This window comes from Echinops telfairi, unplaced genomic scaffold, assembly GCF_000313985.2.
Source record: "Echinops telfairi isolate 266 unplaced genomic scaffold, ASM31398v2 ScPeMD7_18;HRSCAF=68, whole genome shotgun sequence".
In the NCBI taxonomy this organism is placed as follows: Eukaryota; Metazoa; Chordata; class Mammalia; order Afrosoricida; family Tenrecidae; genus Echinops; species Echinops telfairi.
Window position 1 is genome coordinate 61839567 of NW_022103915.1, and position 23418 is coordinate 61862984.

General features: G+C 36.7%; 2 protein-coding genes across 2 annotated transcripts in view; one reads left to right on the forward strand and one right to left on the reverse strand.

Moving 5' to 3' along the window:
• Nucleotides 1-1258, forward strand: part of MIS18BP1 (MIS18 binding protein 1) — a 43188-nt gene extending 41930 nt beyond the window's left edge. Inside the window, exons 14-15 of the mRNA XM_045287640.1 lie at nucleotides 715-769; nucleotides 987-1258. Coding sequence (XP_045143575.1) covers nucleotides 715-769; nucleotides 987-1087 — 156 coding nt within the window. The 3' untranslated portion in view covers nucleotides 1088-1258. The remainder of the gene's footprint in view (nucleotides 1-714; nucleotides 770-986) is intronic.
• A 6866-nt stretch (nucleotides 1259-8124) lies between these two features.
• FANCM (FA complementation group M) overlaps nucleotides 8125-23418 on the reverse strand; it is a 52727-nt gene continuing 37433 nt past the window's right edge. Inside the window, exons 15-23 of the mRNA XM_045288110.1 lie at nucleotides 19155-19249; nucleotides 19004-19066; nucleotides 17761-17889; nucleotides 16853-17009; nucleotides 15969-16075; nucleotides 13399-13965; nucleotides 10452-10824; nucleotides 8817-9114; nucleotides 8125-8480 (exon numbers count right to left, since the gene is read on the reverse strand). Of these exons, the coding sequence (XP_045144045.1) occupies nucleotides 8372-8480; nucleotides 8817-9114; nucleotides 10452-10824; nucleotides 13399-13965; nucleotides 15969-16075; nucleotides 16853-17009; nucleotides 17761-17889; nucleotides 19004-19066; nucleotides 19155-19249 (1898 nt within the window). The 3' untranslated portion in view covers nucleotides 8125-8371. The remainder of the gene's footprint in view (nucleotides 8481-8816; nucleotides 9115-10451; nucleotides 10825-13398; nucleotides 13966-15968; nucleotides 16076-16852; nucleotides 17010-17760; nucleotides 17890-19003; nucleotides 19067-19154; nucleotides 19250-23418) is intronic.

The following is a 23418-nucleotide window of genomic DNA, read 5'->3' on the forward strand; positions in this document are numbered from 1 at the left end:
TTGGGAAGAGCTAGAGCTATCTGCTGGTGTTGGGAAGAGCTAGAGCTATCTGCTGGTGTTGGGAAGAGCTAGAGCTATCTGCTGGTGTTGGGAAGGTGCAACAATGAAGCTGCTCAGATGAGGGAAAGGCAGCTTCTAGTGTGCTTCTGCCTCTGCAGCTGGGGCTTCGCGCCACTAATCACCCAGAGGATGAGTAGTGGGGGCATAGCCCCACTGCTAGATTTTATTACCAGTATTGTAAATGCAAAATGCCAGATAAATAGTTGAGAACTGAGAAAAATGTGTATACTCAAAGCTTTCCATATACATAATACCATTTTAGCCAAGAATTTAAAATTAGCATGGTAATCCTTCAAATGTAGCCTTTTACCCACAATCACTATGCTTTTAATAGTGATAAATTATTTGTTTATATTTTGAGTTGTTTGCTAGCTATAAACTATTCAAGTAAAATAAATACTTTGTACATTTTAGTAGCTTTAACCATTTCATTTTATGTCTTGGTTTCTTTTACTCATGTCTGCCCAAAAGGGGCCGCAACATTGAATAGTACAGTACCTCCCTGGATTAAAAAGAGAATTATAACTCAAAGATTTGGTGTTATAGGCATATGTTTAAAGTATTCAGATGATAAAGCATGCTTACCTTTGTCTAGGTTTGGAACACTTCACAAAACACACCATTTAGCTAATGGGACTATGAACTCTCTTATAGGTTGAAACTGATTTTTTGACCCCAACATCAAGAAGAAAAACCCAGTTTAGCAAAGGTAATCTATCTTTCCTTTGTAACTTGGTTCTATTACTTAGATGTTAAGTAAAATTAATTTTTGTTGTGTAAACAGACCTATCATTTTTTCCCACATAGTTGTTTTCAACTTCATTGATCATTACTTTAAATATAAATATATATTATATAAATATTACAAAAATATAAATAAATATATATATAAATCCTTTCCATTAAATTTCTCTTTGCAAATTTAGGAGATACCTCAGGTATTGGACAACTTTTTACAGATGCGATGGAATCTTTAGATGATGAAGAAGAAGATTATTATTTTTCCAACTCTGACTCTGGAGAGTAAAAATATGAAAATACCTAGGACTTTTATAATAGACAATGCATGTGTATGTTCATTTGTTGTACATGTATTTTTTGTAATATAGTTTTGTGTGAAAATGTGGGCTTCTTTTTAAAGATTTCAAGTGTTTGTATTCAAAGTAAAATTTTTCTGTATTCCTCATTGCTGTTTACTAAAAATATAAGGAAAATTGTTTTGTTTATAAAATGCTATTTTTATATGATTAAAACATATTTAGATATGTCTCTTACAAGCATGTACGTCTGTTTGCATGGGAAAATTTTATTCCAAACAGTTTTTAAATGTTACTGTTGATAAGTAGGAGGAAATGAAAGATACATTGTTCTGGTAGCTACTAAATTCATGACAGTTTTAAATTAACATTGTCAATACTGGATTCCTAAGCCTAGAGTTAATCTAATATTTAAATTATAAATGAAAACTAATATACTTTTCTCCTAAAATCTATATAATTTTAAAAGTTTTTTTCCAGTATTTTGTTAGCTAGAATCAGAGAACAAATGTATTATATTCTTCAAGCTTATTTAAAGAAGTTTTTAAAAAATTAGACAAATTCAATTAATAGATCTCCCCATGCAAGATATCAAGTTAACATACCTTTGACTGACAGCTCCTTCAGAAAAGGAGAAGCCCTTTTGAGCATATTTCTTTCAGCTTATTCTGTTTCAAAATTTGCTCTGTGGTTATAGTATATATTCACCTCGCCCATCTCTTTAGTTAGTGTTTAAATAAAGTTAGTTATTTTTACAGCATTTGTGCTTTGGTTATCTTTTAAACTATTTGATCATAGAAAGGAAACAAACATGCATGTTAGTGGCCCAATTTAAGCTTCCTTTTTAAAATATATGAACTTTTAGAAAAATTAACATTTTCTTTTTTATTGAGTAGTAATAATCAGTAGTCATGTTGTCATAGAATTTACAGAAGCACAAAGTTAAAAAAAAGAATAGTATGATTGGACAATTGTTTTATAAACCATGAATCCTTTTACCAGACACTTCCTACGTGCAAGTGGAACATATGAAAGGGTTATTTTAGTGTGCTACTACGGAGTATAAAACTAGAGTTGTCAATATTTTCTATAAAAAGTATGCTGCTTGAAGTTAGTAGAGTATTTTAGGCTTTATAGTGTTCAAATTCCATAATAGAAAATTTTTTAATTTTTTGAAAAGACATGTACTTGACCCAGTCTGGAAGTCTGACACCCAGCCCCCATATTCACTATGTCAGAATCCCTATGGCATCCTAGTCTGTTTTCCTTCCCGTCTACACTGTTGTCATCTCACCTGCCAGGTATCAAGTTTTAGTCCCGTCAAGTCATAGAATAAGCTAGTAAGGTTTAAGGCAACTTCCAAAGAACACTTAAAAGTGGAAAAGACTTTCAGGGCTCGAGGACTTAACGGAGATCCTGGGGTTTGGAGCAACAGCCATCTAGCTTAGAGGTATTACTAAAAGGCAGAAGCAGGGCGAGCGTGATGGTGCGTCAGGAGGAAGGACAAAGGAAACAGGAAAGATCCAGGAAGCAATGTAATGGATAGAGGTATAAACATAGGTGTGTATGTATGTAAATACATTAATTCATAAAAATAGAGGTATTGGTCTACATACATATATTTATATGGAAATATACAGGTAGTGGGCTCTGCTCAAGCCCCGCCTTAACACAAGAACACTTTGTTCTAACAACTTGGCATCTGTGATGCTCACCCTCCCTGCACTATTACTGAAGACAAACATGTGCATAAGCAAGTGTGGTGAAGAAAGCGGATGGTAACAGACTATCAAAAGATATAGCGTCTGGTGTCTTAAAGGCTTGAAATTAAACAAGCAGCCATCTAGCAGAGAAGCAACAAGTCCACATGGAAGAAGCACATCAGCTTGTGCTATCATGAGGTGTCAACCGGATTGGTAATAGGAATCAGAAGACCCAAAACAAAACCATATTGTTGAGAATGAGGGGGCTCCAAGCAGAGACCCAAAACCCATCTGTAGACAATGGGACATCCCCTCACAGAAGGGATGAGTCAATCAAGGGGTTTGATAGCACCAATGAAACGTACAATATTCCTCTGGTACCATGAAGCTTCATCATCCGCCAATGTCATGACTCCAGTTCTGCCTTTCACTTGAGGCTTGACCAGAGCTTGTACACAGGTACAGCTAAAAGACACAACACTCACAGCACACAGAGTCCAGAAAAGGGAATAGTGATACCAGGAGGGTAGGGGGAAGGTGAGAAGAGGGGAGGAAGGAGGAATTGGTTGCAATGAGCAACACAACCACACACCCTACCAGGGGGATGAACAGAAAACATGGGAGAAGGGAGACAGCAGTCAGTGTAAGATATAAAACTAATCAAGGGGTCACAAGAGTGGAAGGGAAAAAGCTGGTTCCAAGCACTCAAATAGTAAATGTTTAGAAAATAATGATAGCAACATATGTACAAATATGCTTGATACAATGGATGTACGGATTGTTGTAAGAGCTGTAAGTGCCCCCAATAAAACGATCTTTTAATAAAAATGTTTTTTAAAAGGACTAAACTGATCAGATGGATTGGATTAAAAGGTTGGTAGTAAAGGGCTAACATTAAAGTCACAGAGGGAGGCTCCTGCAGTCCTAAATATGGACAGGGAAAACTCCAACAGCAAGTAAAAGTAACTGAAGTCTTCTTGGCTGTGTCCGTCACACCATGATACTTTACATAATATTCATCTGCTGGATAGATAAAAAGAGGGAGTCTGAGTACATGGTGTCTGGGTGGAAGGGCCTACAAGGTGTCATCCTACCCAGGCCGGTGCAAGGTAACCACAGGGCTGCTCTCTGCAGCTCCAGCAGAGCACTGCCATGTGTCCCCAGCTGTGCCTTTAACAGCCTGCAGCTGGAGCCAGGGGCAGCAAAATGTAGCCCAACAGAATCAGGAAAAGCCGCCTTCCCTCTTCCGAGAAAGCTTAGCACCTTGCTAAACAAGGAATGCTCAAAATTTATAATTACAGCAGAGCAAGTACTAAAGGGGTCATTTGCATCTGAGGGTTACTAAGTTTGCAGCTGCACAGTGGCCAATCACAGTTTCTTTGCTGTCTGGGTTGACAGTATTATTGGACAACAACATATACATGAGAGGTGCTTTTAGAAGCATTGAGAATTTATTCTATTTTTAATAAGCCAAGCGTGGAATTAAGAGTAAAATTCACTGTACAAGTGAAAAGAGAACAGAATCTAGTACCTGGCTTCTGTTTCTAGATTTGACTCAGACACTTGTTTGGGCCTCGCTTGGCATCTGAGAAGAAAAAGGACGTGATTTAAATTAGAACTCTGAAGTCCACAAAAGCTCTAAGTTGAGGAAAGCTCTGCTATGAGGTTGGTTCAACTCCCCAATATTAAAATAAAAGACTAAATTGTGTCTTTGTGGGTAGAGGGGTATATAAAATTAAAAGCTACTGTAGCATTTGACTGACTTGAAGAAAAAGCCTCATGTTTTAGAATATAAACATAAAGCAATCATTTATGGGGGGGGGGCTTCAAAAAGTTCATGGAAAAATTCCCTTTCATTCCTTTTTAAAAAATAGATCATTGTATTGGGAGCTCTTACATATAACAGTCCACACATCCATTATATTAAGTAAATATATACAAACACATCCATTATATTAAGTAAAAATATACAAACATTGCCATCAACCATTTCAAAGCATTATCTTTCTTGAGCCCCCTGAAATCAGTTTTTTCCCTCCCCCACCCTACCACCCTCGCAAACCCTTATTATGTATTACTATTAATCTTATACCATCCTACTATTCCTTCACCTACAACCCTGGTATTATTTATCTTATACCATCCTTCTATCCCTTCACCTACAACCCCTCGAGGGGAGTTAGTTTGCCATAATTGCTGTCTCTCCTTCCCCAGACTCCTTTCGTTCCTCTACCCTCGTCGATACTCCCTGTAACTTTTTTCCCCCCTGTAACTATTTGAGGGGTTTGTATACCCTGAATTCTGTACATTGAAAGCTCTTTTCTATACCAATGTATTTATGCTGGATTTGTGAGGTAGGACTGGAATCATAATAGTGGGAGGAAGGAAGGATTAAGGACCTAGAAAAGTGTTTTGTGGGTGCTATACTGCCCCCTGAATGTATCTTCCCTTCTGTGTTGGAATGTCCATCTATCCCCAATGGACTTTGGGTCTCTACACGGCCCCTCTTCTCCACCTCAATGAGGTTGTTTATTCTTGAACTTCAGATGCCTGTTCCCAGTGACAGCTCATGATCACACAGGCTGGTGTGCTTCTTCCATGTGGGTTTTGTTGATTCCCTGCTAGATGGCCACTTGTTTGGCTTCAAATTTTTAAAACCCCAGATGCTACGCTTTTTTTTTTCTTCTTTTAAACATTTTATTAGGGGCTCATACAACTGTTATCCCAATCCATACACACATCAATTGTGTAAAGCACATTTGTACATCATTCTCAAAACATTTTCTCTCCACTTAAACCCCCGACATTAGGTCCTCATCTTTCCCCACACTCCACACTCCCCACACCTTCATGAGCCCTTGATAGTTTACAAATTGGTATTTTGTCATATCTTTCCCTGACCGACATCTCCCTTCACCCACTTTTTGGTTGTCTGTTCCCCAGGGAGGAGGTCACACACAGTTCCTTGTAATCGGTTCTCGCTTTCCTACCCATTCTCCCTTTACCCTCCCTGTTTCACCACTCACACCACTGGTCCTGAAGGGATCATCCGCCCTGGATTCCCTGTATTTTCAGTTCCTATCTTTACCAGTGTACATCCTCTGGTCTAGCCAGACTTTCAAGGTCGAATTCGAGTCATAGTAGTAGGAGCGGGGAGGACACTTTTAATAGCTGGGCACCATCTGTTTTCTTTGCCACATTTGCTTATGCACCCAGTTTGTCTTCAGTGATCCTATCGGGAAAGGGGGCATCGCCCATTGGCAGATTGTTAGAACCAAGTGTTCTTGTGTTGAGGGAAAACTTGAGTACAGGCCCAAAGTCCATCCACTACCTTTTCCATACTTTTTGAAGCTTCCTCCTCTTAATAGTACCACAGACACAATTCAGTGGGTGAATATGAAAGTTCAAATTCAATAGTTCATCTCTTTAAGACTTTCCAAGTAAAAGCCAATATATTCTTTGCCTATGACATTTCAACAGCATAAGTACCTATACATATTTACATATACACATATACTTATATATATAACTTTTACTTTATTTTTTCTTTCCTCCTACCCCACAATCATGTTTACCCATCATTCACCTCTCAGTAACTCCTCTCAGATACATTTCAATTGATCAAACACAACCAGGAACACTACACCCTCCTGTCAGTTTTAGTTCCCTTGCTTTTCCCCTGCCCCGTCAATCCGGTTGCTGTCTCCTTGAGATTGCTTATCCTGCATATCTTACATAGACACCAAAAGGAAAAAAATAAAAAGAGACTAAATAGTTCCAAATCTGTTGTCCTGACCCAGAGTAGATGAATGTCTCTGATAAATAGTGAGCAGGCCCTGTATTAATCCATCAGTCCAATCGCCTTTTCTTTCAGGGTTCCATATTCTGGGACCCACTTAAAACAGCACTTATACCCTTTTAGTCCTCATCATTCATGACTGAGGAGTGCACCTTCTACAACACCCCATTGCTCTTCCTGCATTCAGGGATGGAGTGATCTAGTGCCTTCACTTCCCGCCATTATACCTTTATACCTGTGTGTGTGTGCGCACACACACACACACACATATATATATATATATACACAAGGATGCAGATGGGCTTTGGACCTCTATTTAAATCTTACCTCAGTATAAGAACAGTTTGTTGTAATAATGTGGTACTGCATGATATTCACCTTCCTGACAACCGCGATAGGCAAAATGGGTGCATAGTGAGTGTGGTGAAGAAATCTGATGGTGCCCAGCTATTAAAATATATAGCATCTTAAAGGCTTGAAGGTAAACAAATGGCTACCTAGCTGAGAAGCAACAAAGCCCACATGGAAGAAGCACACCAGCTGTGTGATCATGAGGTGTCAACAGGAAGAGGTATCAGAAGTTCAGAAACAAGCCATCAAATTGTCATAAGGAGCATAGACAACGTGGAGACCAAAAACCCACCTGCAAGCTAATTGGACAGTCTCTCAGTGTAGGACCACACGAAAGGGAAGCTATATCCACGGTGCAGTATAGCACTGATGAAACATATAATTATTCTCTAGTTCTTTAATATTTCCCCCCTTATTATTATGGTCTGTTTTACCTCATTAATCTGGTTAGATCTGCATATGTTCATTTGTATAATTAAGATTGTTCGATGAATGAAACCCAAGAGAGATAAATCTAAGAAATCCAAAATAGATAGACCGTTCAGAAACAGTTAATGGGACTAATGATTCCCTCTGTACAGGAAGAGGGGTGAGAAAGGGGGAGGGGCTACTGAGAGCAATGATGAGTGCATGCCACACCCAAGGGGAACAAATAACAATTGTAGGAGAATGGATACACTGGATGGTCTAAGGTATGGCAAATAATAATATAAAATGTAATAATGATTCCTGGGGGTTAGAATTGGGAAGGGAGCAGATAAAGGGGAGCTAATATGAAAAAGTTCAAGAAGAAAATGTTTTGAAACTGATGATGGCAACAATTGTACAATTATGTTGATCTAACTGAATTGTAGACTGTTATAATATCTGTAAGCACTCCCAATAAAATGTTAATTTAAAAAGAAGTAAAGTCCCTTGGAGTGCGTATTAATAGGAATCCGGTGTACTTAATACCTTTGAGAAAGACTTCAGTTTTTACTTTCCTTGTTATGAGAACATTTATCTACTTTTGTAGTTTAGTTACTGGTATACTTAAAATACTCTACATAATATATTTCTATAGACTAGATTGTTAATGACAGTTGGCAGCTGTCATAGACACATCAATTCATTATGTTATCAAACAAAGAGTACATCAATCTTTAGAAAAATACATCTCTTCAACTACCCTGAATAGCATTTTGATAAACTTTTATTCAATACAAAACACTATTTCATAAACTAGTTAACATCAAAATGGTTACTGAACAGAAATGTTTTCTCAAATAAATTATATAAATAAAAACATACACTATATATCTTTTGGAGGTGTAGAAATATTAGTATTTAAAATATTTTAAACTGACGATCATTAAGCAACAATGGTTCCTGAAGTTGATCATCTTGGGAGCCTGTTCATACACGGATTCCAGTTAAATGGCTTAAGGCTTTGGCAACATTTGCAAGTCAAATGAATAGTGAATATAGCTATGTATCTCCTCAGCCTTTTGATGAGTTACTTGTGCACACATGGAGAGTTCTTGAGGTGAGCTAAAAAATAAAAACATTACACACAACTTCAAGTCTCATCATGGGTCTTTGGTTTAATAAAATGAACTTTGCTAAAATATTCCTGTTTTAAGCATTAGAATAATGAAATAATCAGAATTCTTTAGTGTTTCTAGGTATAGAATTGATAAATGTAAGGGCTGGTCTGTTTTCTCTCCCACAGAGCTCTAAGCAAATCCCCGAAGGCAATGCTATCTCTCATCAACTTCCTTAGCTGCATACGGTGACTGATACATGGTGACCCTCAAAAATATTCACTGACTGAAATAATCTATCATTTAAAAGCAACCATTTGAAAATTTTTATTAAAAGACATACCTGTTAACCATTTTTTTCACAGATGGAAACTGGTGGCACATATTCAGTGCAGTTATATAACTTATATTGGGAATACTTAGATAAAACTGAAGTGCGTCCCATTTATGACTGTTTGCATTTACTACTGTTGGAACCTGAATACCAACATTCTTCCTCTGTTCCAATAAAGACAGTTCCTTTAGCAACTCTGCAGTTTCTTCTGGACAGGAACTGAAAAGAATTCGGATTCCAGCACTAATCAAGGCAGTCAGCAGGCTATCGTAACTCTTTGTTCTTCTAAACATCCTGGAGGTGTCTCCTAAATATTTTAGAATTAGGAAAATGCAGAGTTTAGAAACTAATATTAAGTACAGTCAATAATATCATACTTGATTAAAGATATTTATTCCATTGATCAGATCAGTGCCACATTATGCCATATCAGAAACCCCACAGCTAATGTTTAAGGTAACTCTCACACATCTGACAGATAAAATGACAAGCACGTCTTTATGAGTATCTTCAACTAGTATCAACACCTTCCTAAGGGAAAAGCCTAAGTCATTTCTTAGGCCAAGGCCATGTTATTGTATTCACCTCCAATTCTAATTCATGATAGTGCTATTATTGAAGGATTTTGTTCATTTGAACTCCTATGAAAAGTACTTTATGTATTTATTCCAAAGTTATTCAACAAATCCCTTGCATACGCTTACTCTTGCTTATTAGCTTCTTTATGTTTCCTGGTCAGTTTCCCCTATGATTTAAACATCACTGTTATGCTACCTGCCCATACCCAACTCCTAACCCCCCCCAAAAAAACATAAAAATATTTTCCATGACTTTCATCTATCACTTCTGGTTATTCTGAAGTTGTTCCCCTCATAAAGGCTATATTGGCAAAGACGATATGACAGAAAATTAGCTCTGGGAAGACCCAGGAGATCACCAGCAGAAAGAACACCCTCACTTCTCAGATGAAAAAGGAAAACGCCCGAGTTAACAGTTCAAAACTGACCTCTCCTTGCCACTCAAAATCTGCTGCTTCTCTTTCATTCAAACCTGAGTAAGTGGCACCTCTACCTACATGCCGAGGACACCAAGTCAGAGGAAGGTTCACTCAGTAATTCCTGCTCATCCTGCCTCTTCAACAACTCCTGGATCCTGCTCCTTGTCCCCAACTGCTGTCTGAACCGTACGTAAGGTCCCTATCCACTCTGGTCCTTGCGAGGTGCCCTGTGTACCACAAAACTTCTGAAAAAGTATTTATAATTGACCCGCTTTAATTTCCTCCCTTTGACTCTCATAAGCTACATCTAAACACACTGAATATGGAAAATAATTATGGAGTTACATAAACATTAGCAAATAAGCTATTTTTAAGAGCTTTATGCAGCCTTAAAATAAAATACTGCCACTGAGTCGATTCAAAGTCAAAATGATTCCATATAGGCTTTCCAAGGCTATATATCTTTTTAGAGTCTCATCTTTGTCCTGTGTTGCTGCAGGTGGGTTTGCCTGCTGACCTTGTGATTAGCAGTTCCATGTTTACCCAATAGCACCACCAGGGCTCCTTTCCTATAGCCTTATAGCAGCATAACAAGCAGTAGTCAAGTTCCTTTAGAGCCATATAAACAAAAGACTTTTGATGCAAACCTGGTTTTGCTCTGTCCTTTTCCACAATCATACATATTCTCTCAAACATGCTCTGCAGGTGCTGGATCTGGTCAATGAATTTGTTCTTATTGATATTTAACATCTCAGATTTCGACCTCCTTTCCACCACCATGCGGTTACTCACTATGTAATCACAACCATTAAGAGGACAAACTTCTACTTCTAAACCATGAATTGCTCTTAAGGAAGAAATTACTTCTGAGCCAGAAGTGATTTCACGACTATCTACAAGAATATGTGTTCTTTTCCTTTCCTGTGGAAGGTGAAAAGAATTATGTGGCTCAGCCAAACATGGTCTTGAACTGGAACAACATGCCACAGAAGTGCTAGATTCCTCCAGAGGGCTCCCAACCTGAAAGAGTGGAAAATATCCATCAGAATCAGGCTGTATACAAAACTTCCTTTCTTATAGCTAATGATCTTTTTACTTGCAGACAAAAGGGACCAGAGGTAAAATAAAAGCCACCACTCTGATGACTCCAAGCAGCAGCAGCTTGATCTAAGGAAAGATGTGACAAAGTGGAAGAAAAATCCAAATTTTAACAGGAGAGAAAAGTATTAAAAAGGGAAGTTGTGTTATTAAGATATTGATAAAAATTGTAAGATTGAACAATCACAATGTCTCGCTAGCTGAAACCACTAAATAACATGCTTCTTTGTTTTTTTAATCTTTCGAAATGCATAACTAGGTTAACAAGAAGTTATAAAATCCACAGAGGTAGAAGAGAGAGAATCCTAGAAATTAAGCAAGCTCAAACCTAGATTTCCTTTGCGACCTTTAATCCTACTGATCATGAACTCCTTTTTTGAGAAGAGAACTGAGCACTGGGAACAGGAAAAGTTCTGGACTCCCCACCCTCTGCCCAAAAGGGTAATGAATAAATACATCTATTACATAAAATCAAAAACACTTCTCATGCTTGATACACCTTCTCCTCACTTATGGACTATCTTGGTTTCCAATATTTCACATTTACAACGGTAAAAAATCTACTTTGCACATTAATGTTAGCCACCGGGCTGTAACGAAAGGTAAGGGATAAAACACCAGTCTTACATATGATGATGGTTAAAATTATGTGACAACTTGGCTGGGGCCATGATTCCTAGTGGTTTGGCATGTATGCTGTAATTTGACACTTACACAGTGACAAACTCATCCTCCATCGTTCACATAACACTGACTTTTGCACAATACCTGATCTTTGAAATTTACCCGTGTCAATAAAGAAAAAAATGAGGGTACTAGGTGGAGGGGGAGAAATCATTTCACAATTTGTATAGAACAAACAGACCCCCAGATTTCATGTGGGTTTTACAGCCAGAATACACACCCTCATGATCCACAAAACATCAAGTAACTTAAAATGCTCTCAAAACGATGTTTTCAATTTGCTATTGTAAGAGAAATGCACATGGAAACATTACCTACACACTATATTTACTACTGAGATTGGCAATATTATCTATTCACAAAGGTCTGAGGGAAATTAAGGTATTATTCTAATATATAAAGGGCATAAAAATCAGACCCCTATGCGGGGGAAACTGCAGCACTGTATATGTATTTATCCTCTTAGTCATCAACCCCACTTAAAAGAGACCACCCAAAGCTATACTGGCAAAAGATATCACATAAATATTTGTTTTAGGACTATAAAAACAGAAAACTAAAAACATCCCAAATATCCATCAATGTGAAACAACTGAGTCAATTACACCTACATAATGAACTACGCAGTTGTACAAAGTAATGTGGACTATGTATCTATACACCACTGTGTAAGCTCTACTATTATTCTCAAGTGAGAAAAGCAGGAGAAGAAAAGTTTATTTTAGGTAGAATCATCATTGTAAATGTATCTCATTATAAAAGTATGTTTCCTAAAACAATGAAAAAGAATTCTTTTGACATGGCATTTGTGGAGGCGAAGAAGACATGGACAAGAGGGAAAACACAACATTTCTAAGTGTAATCTGCATTATGGATATTCATTTGGAGCCATGTAAACGCATTACATAATTATAAAACAAAACTGAATTGAAAAAACGTCTAATAATAAAAGTAGAGATTATTAGGGAGACCACAGATGGTGTAATATTCAAGGGTTCATGACGCTAAGAGGTTGGGGGAGGGAGGAAAAAAAGAAGAGTTGATACCAAAGGCTCAAGTAAAAAGAAAATACTTTGAAAATGATGATGGCAACATATGCACAAATGTGACTGATACAATTGATGTATAGATTGTTATAAAAGCTCCAATAAAATGAGCTAAAAAATAAAGATAAAATAAAATAAAACAAATGAACTTAAATGGGTATCCAGTTATTGTCATAATCCAAGAGAAGTCCTTAAATTATTACTATCCTATTTCAATTTTTATACTATCCCTTAGCAATAGTAAAATAAGAAAAGCTAAAAACTGGATTACTACTAGTAATTTTAAGAGATTGGCAAGCCTCTAAGGGGGTATGAAAGTTTAATCTAGAACTAGTTCTGAACATCTACTTATACATGAGTAATATCTATTAATTAATTTCTATTAATTTTATGTAGTAGAAAATCCAATTTTCCTTTAAAATAAAATTACCGTATATACTTGTGTATAAGCCACGTTTTTCAGTACATTTTTAATGCAGTTTTTGTGGTAAAATTCGGTGCCTCGGCTGATATTTGGGTCGGCTTACACTCGAGTATATACAATAGCAGGTTTCCTAATAGAGTATTAAGAAAGTTTTAACACATCAAAAAAATTAAAACACAAGCATCCTGTGAATTAGCCAAATCGTTTAGTGTGTTATTTTTTTGTTCAAAGAAGTTTCATCACTCACTAAATTTTCTTTGCCGTAGCTATTTAACATGCAAAAATAAATAAATGAAAAGCCTGATAAGCATATAAAAGCTTTTTTCTTAATTGTATCCATACCTTCAGCTGAACTGGAACATTTCTACAGCCTTTCTGTGAATCAACAGTAGTGAAAGACGATGAAGAAGACCCTATTATATTAACACTCTGAAGTTTGGAGTCTAAGACTTTAGAAATTGTAGAATTGATGTTAAGTGATGTCTGTTGTCGCTGCTTGGTTGATTGATTATCAATTGGATTAGAATGTACCTTGGATTGAAATAATGATGCAGAAGGCACCAAATTCAAACAATGGTCCTTTTGTTCATTCTTGTTGACTGTGCTGGGGTTAACCACAATATTGGAACTACTTTGAATATTTCCATTATTTTCCTCCTCACTTGATTCATCTGGTAAAATAATTCTGGAAAATTTCTTTGTAGCACGTGTACAATTTTGTTGAATCTTCCTTTGTTTAAGCATTACTGCCTGTCGGGTTTTGTATCTTTTACATCCACTTGGAAAGCAATCTTCAGTTATTAAATTAAAATCAACACACATTTCTTCTTCACTTGATTGGCTTTTGCTAGACTCCTCTTCATCAACACAAAAACTGTCCTCCATATAAGTTTCATCTTGCTCTGGAATCTACGGGAAAGATAGAAGGGTACATTAAATTTTGTCTCAGATAATGAACATAGTTAAAATACCTTTTCAAATGCATGAAGGACTTCTAGCAGGGCTGTGGAAGCACTGAGCACTAACCACAAAGTCAGCAGTTTAAAACCACCACCCGACGGGAGAAAGATGAAGCTGCATGCTCCTGTGCAGACCGATCGTCTCAGAAGCCTTAAGTGGGATCGCTGTGAGTGGAAAGTGACTCGATGGCTGTGAGTTCAAGTACATGGCACCTTCAATATTCATTTTACATACTTTATTAGACCATGTTTCTTAGCTGACATATCCTGAATCTGGAGGAAAATGGGGAGTCTGAGGACAAACAAAAAGAATAATCTACCTTTCAAGAATTTACAATCTAGTGCAGGTAGCCAGAAGAGTAAATAATAATTAATAAACAATATAAGTGACATAATATATATTCCTACTGAGTCAATTCTGATGCTAACCCCTGTGGTACATAGTATAAACTGCTCCATAGAGTTTTCTTAGCTGTATTCTTTATGGAAACGTCACTAAGCTTTTCCACAGTACAGCAGGGTGGATTTGAACTGCCAACCTTTAAGTTAGTAGAGAAGCCCAATTGATTTAACCCAGGGATTTAACAATATAATAAGCACAATGGAAATACAGAGATATGAATGACCATATTATCATGAAGAACATGACAATTTATAAAGATAAATTAAAAACTATAAAATGCTATTATTATGATACATAATCTAAAATGCTTACACGAGATGGTGCCCGGCTATCAAAAGATAAAGCATCCGGGGTCTTAAAGGCATGAAGGTAATCAAGGGGCCATCTAGCTCAGAAGCAACAAAGCCCACATGGAAGAAGCATACCAGCCTGTGCGATCACGAGGTGTCGAAGGGATCAGGTATCAGGCATCATAGAACCAAAAATCATATTATTGTGAATGAGGTGGGGAGTGCAGAGTGGAGACCAAAAGCCCATTTGTAGGTCACTGAACATCCCCTTACAAAAAGGTCTCGGGGACATGAACCAGTAAGGGTGCGATGTAGCAACAATGAAACATACAACTTTCCTCTAGTTCCTCGGTGCTTCCTACACACACACACACCCCCTATCATGATCCCAATTCTACCTGACAAATCTGGCTAGACCAGAGGATGTACACTGGTACAGATAAGAACTGGAAACACAGGGAATCCAGGGAGGATGATCCCTTCAGGACCAGTGGTGAGAGTGGGGATACCAGGAGGGTGAAGGGAAGGTGGGGTAGAAAGGGGGAACTGATTACAAAGATCTACATGTGACCTCCTCCCTGGGGGACAGACAACATAAAACTGGGTGAAGGGAGACGTCTGACAGTGAAAGATATGACAAAATAATAATTTACAAATTATCAAGGGTTCATGAGGGAGGGGGCAGCAGGAAGGGAGGGGGGAAAAATGAAGAGCTGATGCCAGGGGCTTAAGTGGAGAGCAAATGTTTTGAGAATGATGAGGGCAATGAATGTACAAATGTGCTTTACACAATTGATGGATGCATGGATTGTGATAAGAATTGTATGAGCCCCTAATAAGATGATTTTAAAAATTGAAATTGTCAAATCATTAACATATATAAATTAAAATTTTAACTTATACAAGATAAAATTCTACTTAGTTCCTTTGTAAATATTCTAACTGGAAAAAAAATTAGAGCATATTCTCACTAGTTCAAATCAAAGACAGAATAATTTGAGTAAATTATACAGGAAAATATCTTGAAAATTTACTTAGTTCATCTTACTGACTCTGGCAGCACTTATCCCAAATAGCTCCGATAGTTCAGATGTAGAAACAGAAAGGAGGTTTCATTAATAATAACATTTCAACATGATCATCAAGAAATTCTCTATTATACAAGGGAGAATCAAAAGAAGTTCATGAATGATATCAATTATCTTTTCATTGCATTTCCCGTGAATTTTTTGAGGCCTCTCATATGTTTATAGGTCATACCTGTGAGAAAATGTTTATTTTGTTATGTGTCTTATGGACCATCTTATAGCAATTGTTCATCACGGGACTGTGTAAAGATTTCACATAAAAAGCTCTCATTTCAGAATCTGTGTAAAGAGAATAAAAATTCAAAAGAGTAAAACAGCAAACTATCTACCTTTGACATAACCAATCATTTTATGATATAGTAATACAGAAAATTTACCTAAATGAAAAACAGAAAACTATTTAACTTGGATTTATTATATAATTTATGATTCAAGCTTTATAACATTATTTTATACAAAAGATATTAACTTCTATTGAAAGGTAGGCAAAAATAATTATTCAGAAAACAAATTTAAGAATTTTGCCTTTGAAAGACTTTCTTGTTCATCCCCTTAGCAAGTATCATTTCTCAAAGTGGTATATCACTGATCACCTTATTGAAATTTGCTATCTGTTCATTATTAATATCCCCAATTCCAACCACTTGAAATCTTTATCATATTCATTTTATTATTTTCTTCTGTGAATCCTTCACTAGGCGTTTAATGTGAATCCTTTCACTAGCTTCATGAGGACAGATATTTTGGTCCATTTTTTTTCACTGATGTCTTCTCAAGCATGTAGTACCACGCACACACTAGACACTAAATGTTTGTTAACATTTCACAGGGAGTCATCTAGATCATTTTGTAGTGAAATATTCAAATTAGTAGAAGCCTGTAAACAACTAGATTTAAAGTAAAGGACATATTCAGAATTTGTGTGCTAATGGACAAATACACAAGTTTAATCCCCTTAAAAAGAAAGTTTGTTTCTTAGAAAACTGAATATTTAAATATAACCACTAAAAATAACTGAAAGTTTAAAAGTAATACAAGCACCCTCCTAACAATTACCATTAATAGCCTGTGAGAGTTGGGTCTCGTCATTTAAGAAATGGAGCAACGAGGCATCTTGTCCATTTTCTGACTCGTCATTTTCATCTGAAGACACACAACTTGCATCTTCTTGGGAAAGTTCTGCTTCATCATCTAAAAACTGTCTAGCTACATGCTAGGGTGGAGTAAATAAGAAAACATGAAAATAAGCTTAAAATAATTCATTTTTCTTAAATAATGGCCAGTATTTCTGAAAATTAGACTTTTTTGTTAAGGTTTTTAAGAAGATAGTGAAAATAGGAAAGTGCAAGGAATTATAAAGTAGGGTATTTATTTAAAATTTCTTCTACTAATTCTGTTATACATAAAATAAAGATTAAGTCAGCATGTCAGCTAGTTAAAGTGTTTTATAAGCATAAGATCTACTGAGTCTTCTGACTAATTTTGCCAGGAACATGTTGCATCACACACACACACACACACACACACACACACACACACACACACACACACTGCTGAGAAGTCAAAGGACTAAATTAACAAACAATATAGTGACTATAAAAATACAACATTCTAAATCTCAACTTTTTCCTTTATATCAAAAAATATTGAACCATTAATTCTCAATGTACTTAAATTTCTTCATTTAGTCATTCAACATAATAAAATACTGGATAAAACTTCAAGATATGAAGAAACAAAAGAACACAAAAAAGTAGTACAGCATGAAAATATAAATTTCAGTAAAAAGAGAAAATTGGGGTCAAAATGTGTCAAGTTTTTTCTAGGTGGAAAATACATGCTAAGACATAGAGAAATAGAACTTCCAAATAAAATTAAATAAAAGTTTAGTAATGTTTTATCTATCTAATAAGATAACCTGTGTAATAAAGAAACTTATCATTGAGGAAGTAGGAAACGTGTACCTTGAAGTGCTTGTGTCCTTTCTGAACTCCAACATCTCTTTTCGGATTCCTGTTTCGACCCTTGACATCTTCTAAATGGGGATGCAGTTTGAGAGAACTTTCACTCTCATCACTAGATGACAATTCTGACTAGAATAATTTAAAAAAATCGTTCCTGAGAAAGAGTTGCTGTGTCATAGTACATTCCTAAAGAGTTGCTTCTTCTTTCACTTTTTCTATTGAAGTGTTTGGCCAACATTTTTTTATTAGAAAAATAAAATTCCTCTCACAATTCAGAACCATAAGTATAAAATACTTAAGAATTTAAAAACCATTTAAGTTGGGGAATACTAAATTGGGAAATATAAGCAGTATTAATATATATATAAGTAAACAAATGCACATGTGCACACACCTACATATATCTAATAGACACTTATATTGAACAGTGTGGCCTTCGGAAGATCTTCAAGGGCGTCACAGAAAATAATGAAGCGTGCAAACATGACCATCAAAGGCAGCCCAAACATGCAAGAATCTTTCAAGTCAAGAAACCAAACTGAACAATTAACAAATTTTGATTATGAAGCCTACCACTCTATCTCTAACCCAATCAAAAAAATCCACTGCCGTCATGTCATTCCAACTCATAGTGCCACTGTGGAACAGAGTAGAACTAGACAGATGGAAGTTATTAATCTTTACAGAGCCCATCTTCCTTCTGTGGAGTGGCTGATGGGTAGTCTTTGAGCTATAAATACTCATTCCTGTCACATCACATGCTGTGTGTTTTGCCCAATTCCCAAATTGTCTGATCAACTAATACCTAGCATTGTTTTAACTCAGAAATTCAACATTTTATCCAATTACATTACTTAGGGCATGACTACGGTATATTCTTTTCTGTACCTTTAGCATCTAACAAAGTAGATACATTATAAGTACTAAAGGAAGTTTGAAAAACTAAATAAAAAAAAAATAAAGGAAAATAAGGACAGCCTTTGATGGTAGCATAAACATTTTAATGCTTATGAGTATATTGTGTGCAGAAAATAGTTCTGCAAAATATACCTTTGAAAATTAACAACAACATGAAATAGAAATACTAATCAGGTGGGAATTATTCCATCTTTATTAATCATATAATAATTTTTTCCATTAATCACTTCTCAAATATACCTATATTCACCTATACATATCTTTTCCTTTAAATATTTATCCCAAAGGAATTTTATTTACTATACATTATCTGTTATTTACTTACTCTAATTGGAGGAACTCTGCGCTTTTTGGTAACATGAAGTGGAGAATCAGCATCGCAATTTTTCTGATACGAAATAAAACAAAAGATAAAGTTTTCAACTTAAAAAACATACTCATTTATATGATTACATAGTTATCACTTAATGACTCACCTCAGGGGATTTCAAAACATTTCTTTTTTTTTTTTTACTTTTCCTTTGGAAATTCTCATCATCTTCACTTTCATTGCTTGTTAATAATTGTTCATCTATAATTTATAAAAGCAAATAATGAAACTTGATTAATAGAATTAAGTTTATCCAATCCCAACAGTCTGGCTAAAGAATTGTTGGCTATAGTAAGAATTATTTCTGACAATCTCGACATTTATTCATTCTCAAAGAAGATTTGGCAGGTATTTGGTCAAAAAAATCAATTACTGAACACAAATTTTGTTCACTTTCAATTTTAAAAATTCAACAAAAAGAGGTCAGAAGAAAATCAGTTTTAATAAGGATTCTAAAATTCATCTCAAAATCGCCTATGGCCTTCCTTTTGTCTTTTTTTATCTTTTTTGCAAGTTGGAAAGTCAAAACATGCTTAAGTCCCCTTGAAAATAACAGGGTAGCCCAATAATGAGAGTTGTGATACCAGGAAGGTGGGGGGAAAAAGGGGGAACGATCACAATGATCTACATATAACCCCCTCCCAGGGGGATGGGCACCAGAAAAGTGGGTGAAGGAAGACATTGGTCAGTGTAAAACATGAAAAAAAATAATTTATAAATTATCGAGGGTTCACGAAGGAAGGAGGGAGGGAGGGGGAAAAAATTAGGAGCTGATGCCAAGGACTCAAGAAGAAAGAAAATGTTTTGAAAATGATGGCAACATATGTACAAATGTGTTTGAATCAATGGATGGGTGTATGGATTGTGGTTAGAGCTGTATGAGTCCCCAATAATGATTTTTAATTAACAGGATAAAGGAAAAAATGTCTATTTCATGAAAGATATGTCAGTTTCATATTCTTAGACAAGGCTGTTTTTATGCTCATAAAATTTTAACTGGGACTCAATCACATTTGCAACACGCCTTCTGTCAGAGCTCGATAGTCAACTTTAAGGTATGTTCCACAATTCTGATACTCCTCACCTCAAGAGGAGCATAATTCCTCTCTGATCATAGATGGGATTTAGTGACTGGCTCCTAACTCAGTCAACAGTCATTGCACCCCCAAAATAGTGAACACGCCACTGCCAATGAGTCAATTCTGACCTATCGCAATCAGATAGGGCAGAGGAGATCCGCCCTGAGTTTCCATGACTGATCTTTCTAGGAGGGATCTTCATCTTTCTCCCTCAGAGCAACTGCGAGGTTCCAATCACTGATATTGTAGTTAGGAGACCACCACATCCCAGGGCTGCTCTCAGCTTCTAACAGAATAGAGCAAAGGGACTGGTGTGTTCATTCAGTCTAGGTCATAAAAGGTACTGTGACCCCATTTCTTGATCCCCCCTCTTAGATCATTAGTACTGGGGATAACCAGCTACTATGCTATAAGGACACATCAAGAAATTTATGGAGAGCCAAGTGGCAAGAAACTGAGGCCTCTGGGAACAATATTATAAGCGAGCCAACTTAGAAGCAGATCTTTCAGGTCTATGGAAACTTTCGGATGACCACTGCCCTCACCAATGTCATGACTGCTAGTCTATGAACTATCTTGAGACAAAAATAGTCAGCCAAGCCACTTTTATATCCGTCACCACAGAAACCATGAAATAACAAATATTTGTTGTTTGAAGCCATTGATGGCTGCTGAGTAAGGCTATGGGTAAAAATTTAAAGGATAACCATATGGGCACTGGAGGAAAATATGTTGTGCCAGAAAGTTTCGCATGACTACAGTAATAAAGAAAGTAGAAAGTATAGCTAATAAATTGCATGATCTGTAAGGGTATTTCCAGACAAGAAGCTTAAGGTAGCACCACCTGATTGCTTCTGGGTGTTACAGTAACATGCAAGAGGAGAAAGCTGCACTAAAGAAAGGATGATCAGACACAAAAAAGTTAGAATTCGTAGGTTTTGAAAATTCTCTGCCTCTCCCAATAGCAAACAATGCTAAAATTAAAAAATGGCTTCCATAAAAAAAAAAAGAACAACAACAAATGGCTTCCAGACACAGATACATCCAGAGGACTAATAAGAAAACAAGGTCTAAAAACGAAGCTACGGGATAGTGCTAAGTTCTCGGTTAAGACCGCAGAAAAACCAAAGGTAGTATCTCAGAGTTCCATTCACTCAAGATAAAAGGCCCTCCAGGCATTTTTAGAATGGTTCCCACAGATCTTTTCAATTAATAAGTTTTTTTAGAAGCTTATTATTAAAGTTGCTGTCTCCAGATTTGTTGGCATGCTAGTGCCTGACAAAATGAATGTCTCTAAGATTTATAGAAAACCAACAAAGATTCAAAAAAAGTGTACTGGCAAAAACACATTCAGCTACAATGAACAGAAACAGTACAAAATGATTATGGATTTCCAAATATCTACCAAAAAGGAAGCAGATTGAGCATATGTGCAAACTGTAGACAGAGATTATTCCAAGGGACCTCTAGAGGCTAAAACTAAGAATTATTTCCAAGTTTCAGTCCTAATAAAGGCAGGAGCATCTGATGCCTGTACCGCTGGATTTCAGAACTGCTATGCCTCCTATGTGCCGGCCAGGTCCCCTGTTTTGAACAAGCAATCCTGAATACAAACTTCCCAGGCCAGTCAAGACTTCTGATCACTGAAACCCTAAACCAGAATCGTCCAATTAAGCAACTCGAATTCCTGACCAACATAAACTGATAAATATTTGCTATTTTAATTCACTAAGTGCTTTGGAATAATCTATCACACAGTCTGTTGCCACTGAGTTGATTCATAATGACCCAACATGACAGAGTAGAACGGCCCCATCGAGTTTCTAAGACGGTCAGTTTTACAGAAGCAGACTGCCCCGCTTCCCTCCCTCGGAGCAGTTGGTAGATGGATTCGACACCGTCCGGTCAGCCACTAGTCAAGCAATTCGAGCTCTGCACCATCAGGCCTCCTGGCCTATGATCCAGCAAGAAACCATATAAACACGTCTCCTTGTATGTGGTGCCAAAAATACACTCGAACAGATACACTTGACGCTTCCTTTGTGCAGACAAGCATTCTAAAATCCAATTTGTTTTCCTTTTTTCACTATCTTCTAAGGAAGCCAAAGCTAAATGCAGTGCTTAGTTACAGTAAAAAACCCAACCCAGGAAACTTTTTTCAATGAACAATGTGATGTACCCATGTGTGTACTTATGTGTAAATGATCTTAAATCCTCTCTTTGGATTAGGTGGAGCACAAAGTACTACGTAAATATTCCCTAATAACTATCCCGGGTCCTCTGGATGGTGCTGGGCTCTAATAGTGTCATGGGTCACAAGTCAGGCTGCTAACCACAAGGTCAGTAGTTGGAACTCAACCAACAGCACGACTGGAGATGGATGAAGCTGTCTGCGTCCCAGAGATTCACAGCCCCTGAAACACTAGGGAGCAGTCACACAGGGTTGCTCTGAGTCAGCGGGTTTGGTAGCTTTGGGGGAGGTGCTAATGTTCATGCTTAACTACTAACCTAAAGATTAGTGGTGCAAAGCACTTAGAAGCACCATGAAGCAAAGCCCAGCTATCCGCTTCTGTGAAAAGGACAGCCCAAGAACCCTACTTAGCAGTTCTACTCTGAAATACCACAATCACCTTACACCAGAATTAACCCAACAGGAACAGGTTTGGTTGGTCTTTTAATACTATTGGAAAACTAGTTCCGGAATATTTGTTTAGAATTTTATGTTTATATAAATGTATGTGATGTGTGGATACATACTTATTTACACATACATAGGCATCTTCGTGGCACAGTGGTTAAAGTGCTCGGTGGCAAACCAACAGGTGGGCAGGTCATACCCACGAACCATTCCAAGAGACACAGATATGGCAGTCTGCTTCCATAAAGATTTGTAGTCTTGGAAATCTTAAGTCCTATAGTATCACTGTAAGTCAGAACTTATTCAACACAACAAGTTTCTATATACTGTAAAATTTGCAAAAAAACAGAAATGCTTTCCACTAAAAAGAGATTAGTCAAGGGTAATGTAACAAAGAGGAATTGCTGAAACCATGGTGGGGAGTGAGCATGATAGTGGGATAGGAGGAATGTTAAGGGAAGAGCTGGGAGGCAAAGGGCATTTATAGAGGTCTAGATAAAGGCATGTACATGTGCAAATATATTTATATGTGAGGATGGGGAAATAGATTTTTGAGCATATATTTATAGGTTTAGTATTAAGGTAGCAGGACATTGGGCCTCCACTCAAGTACTCCCTCAATGCAAGAATACTTTCTTCTATTAAATTGGCAT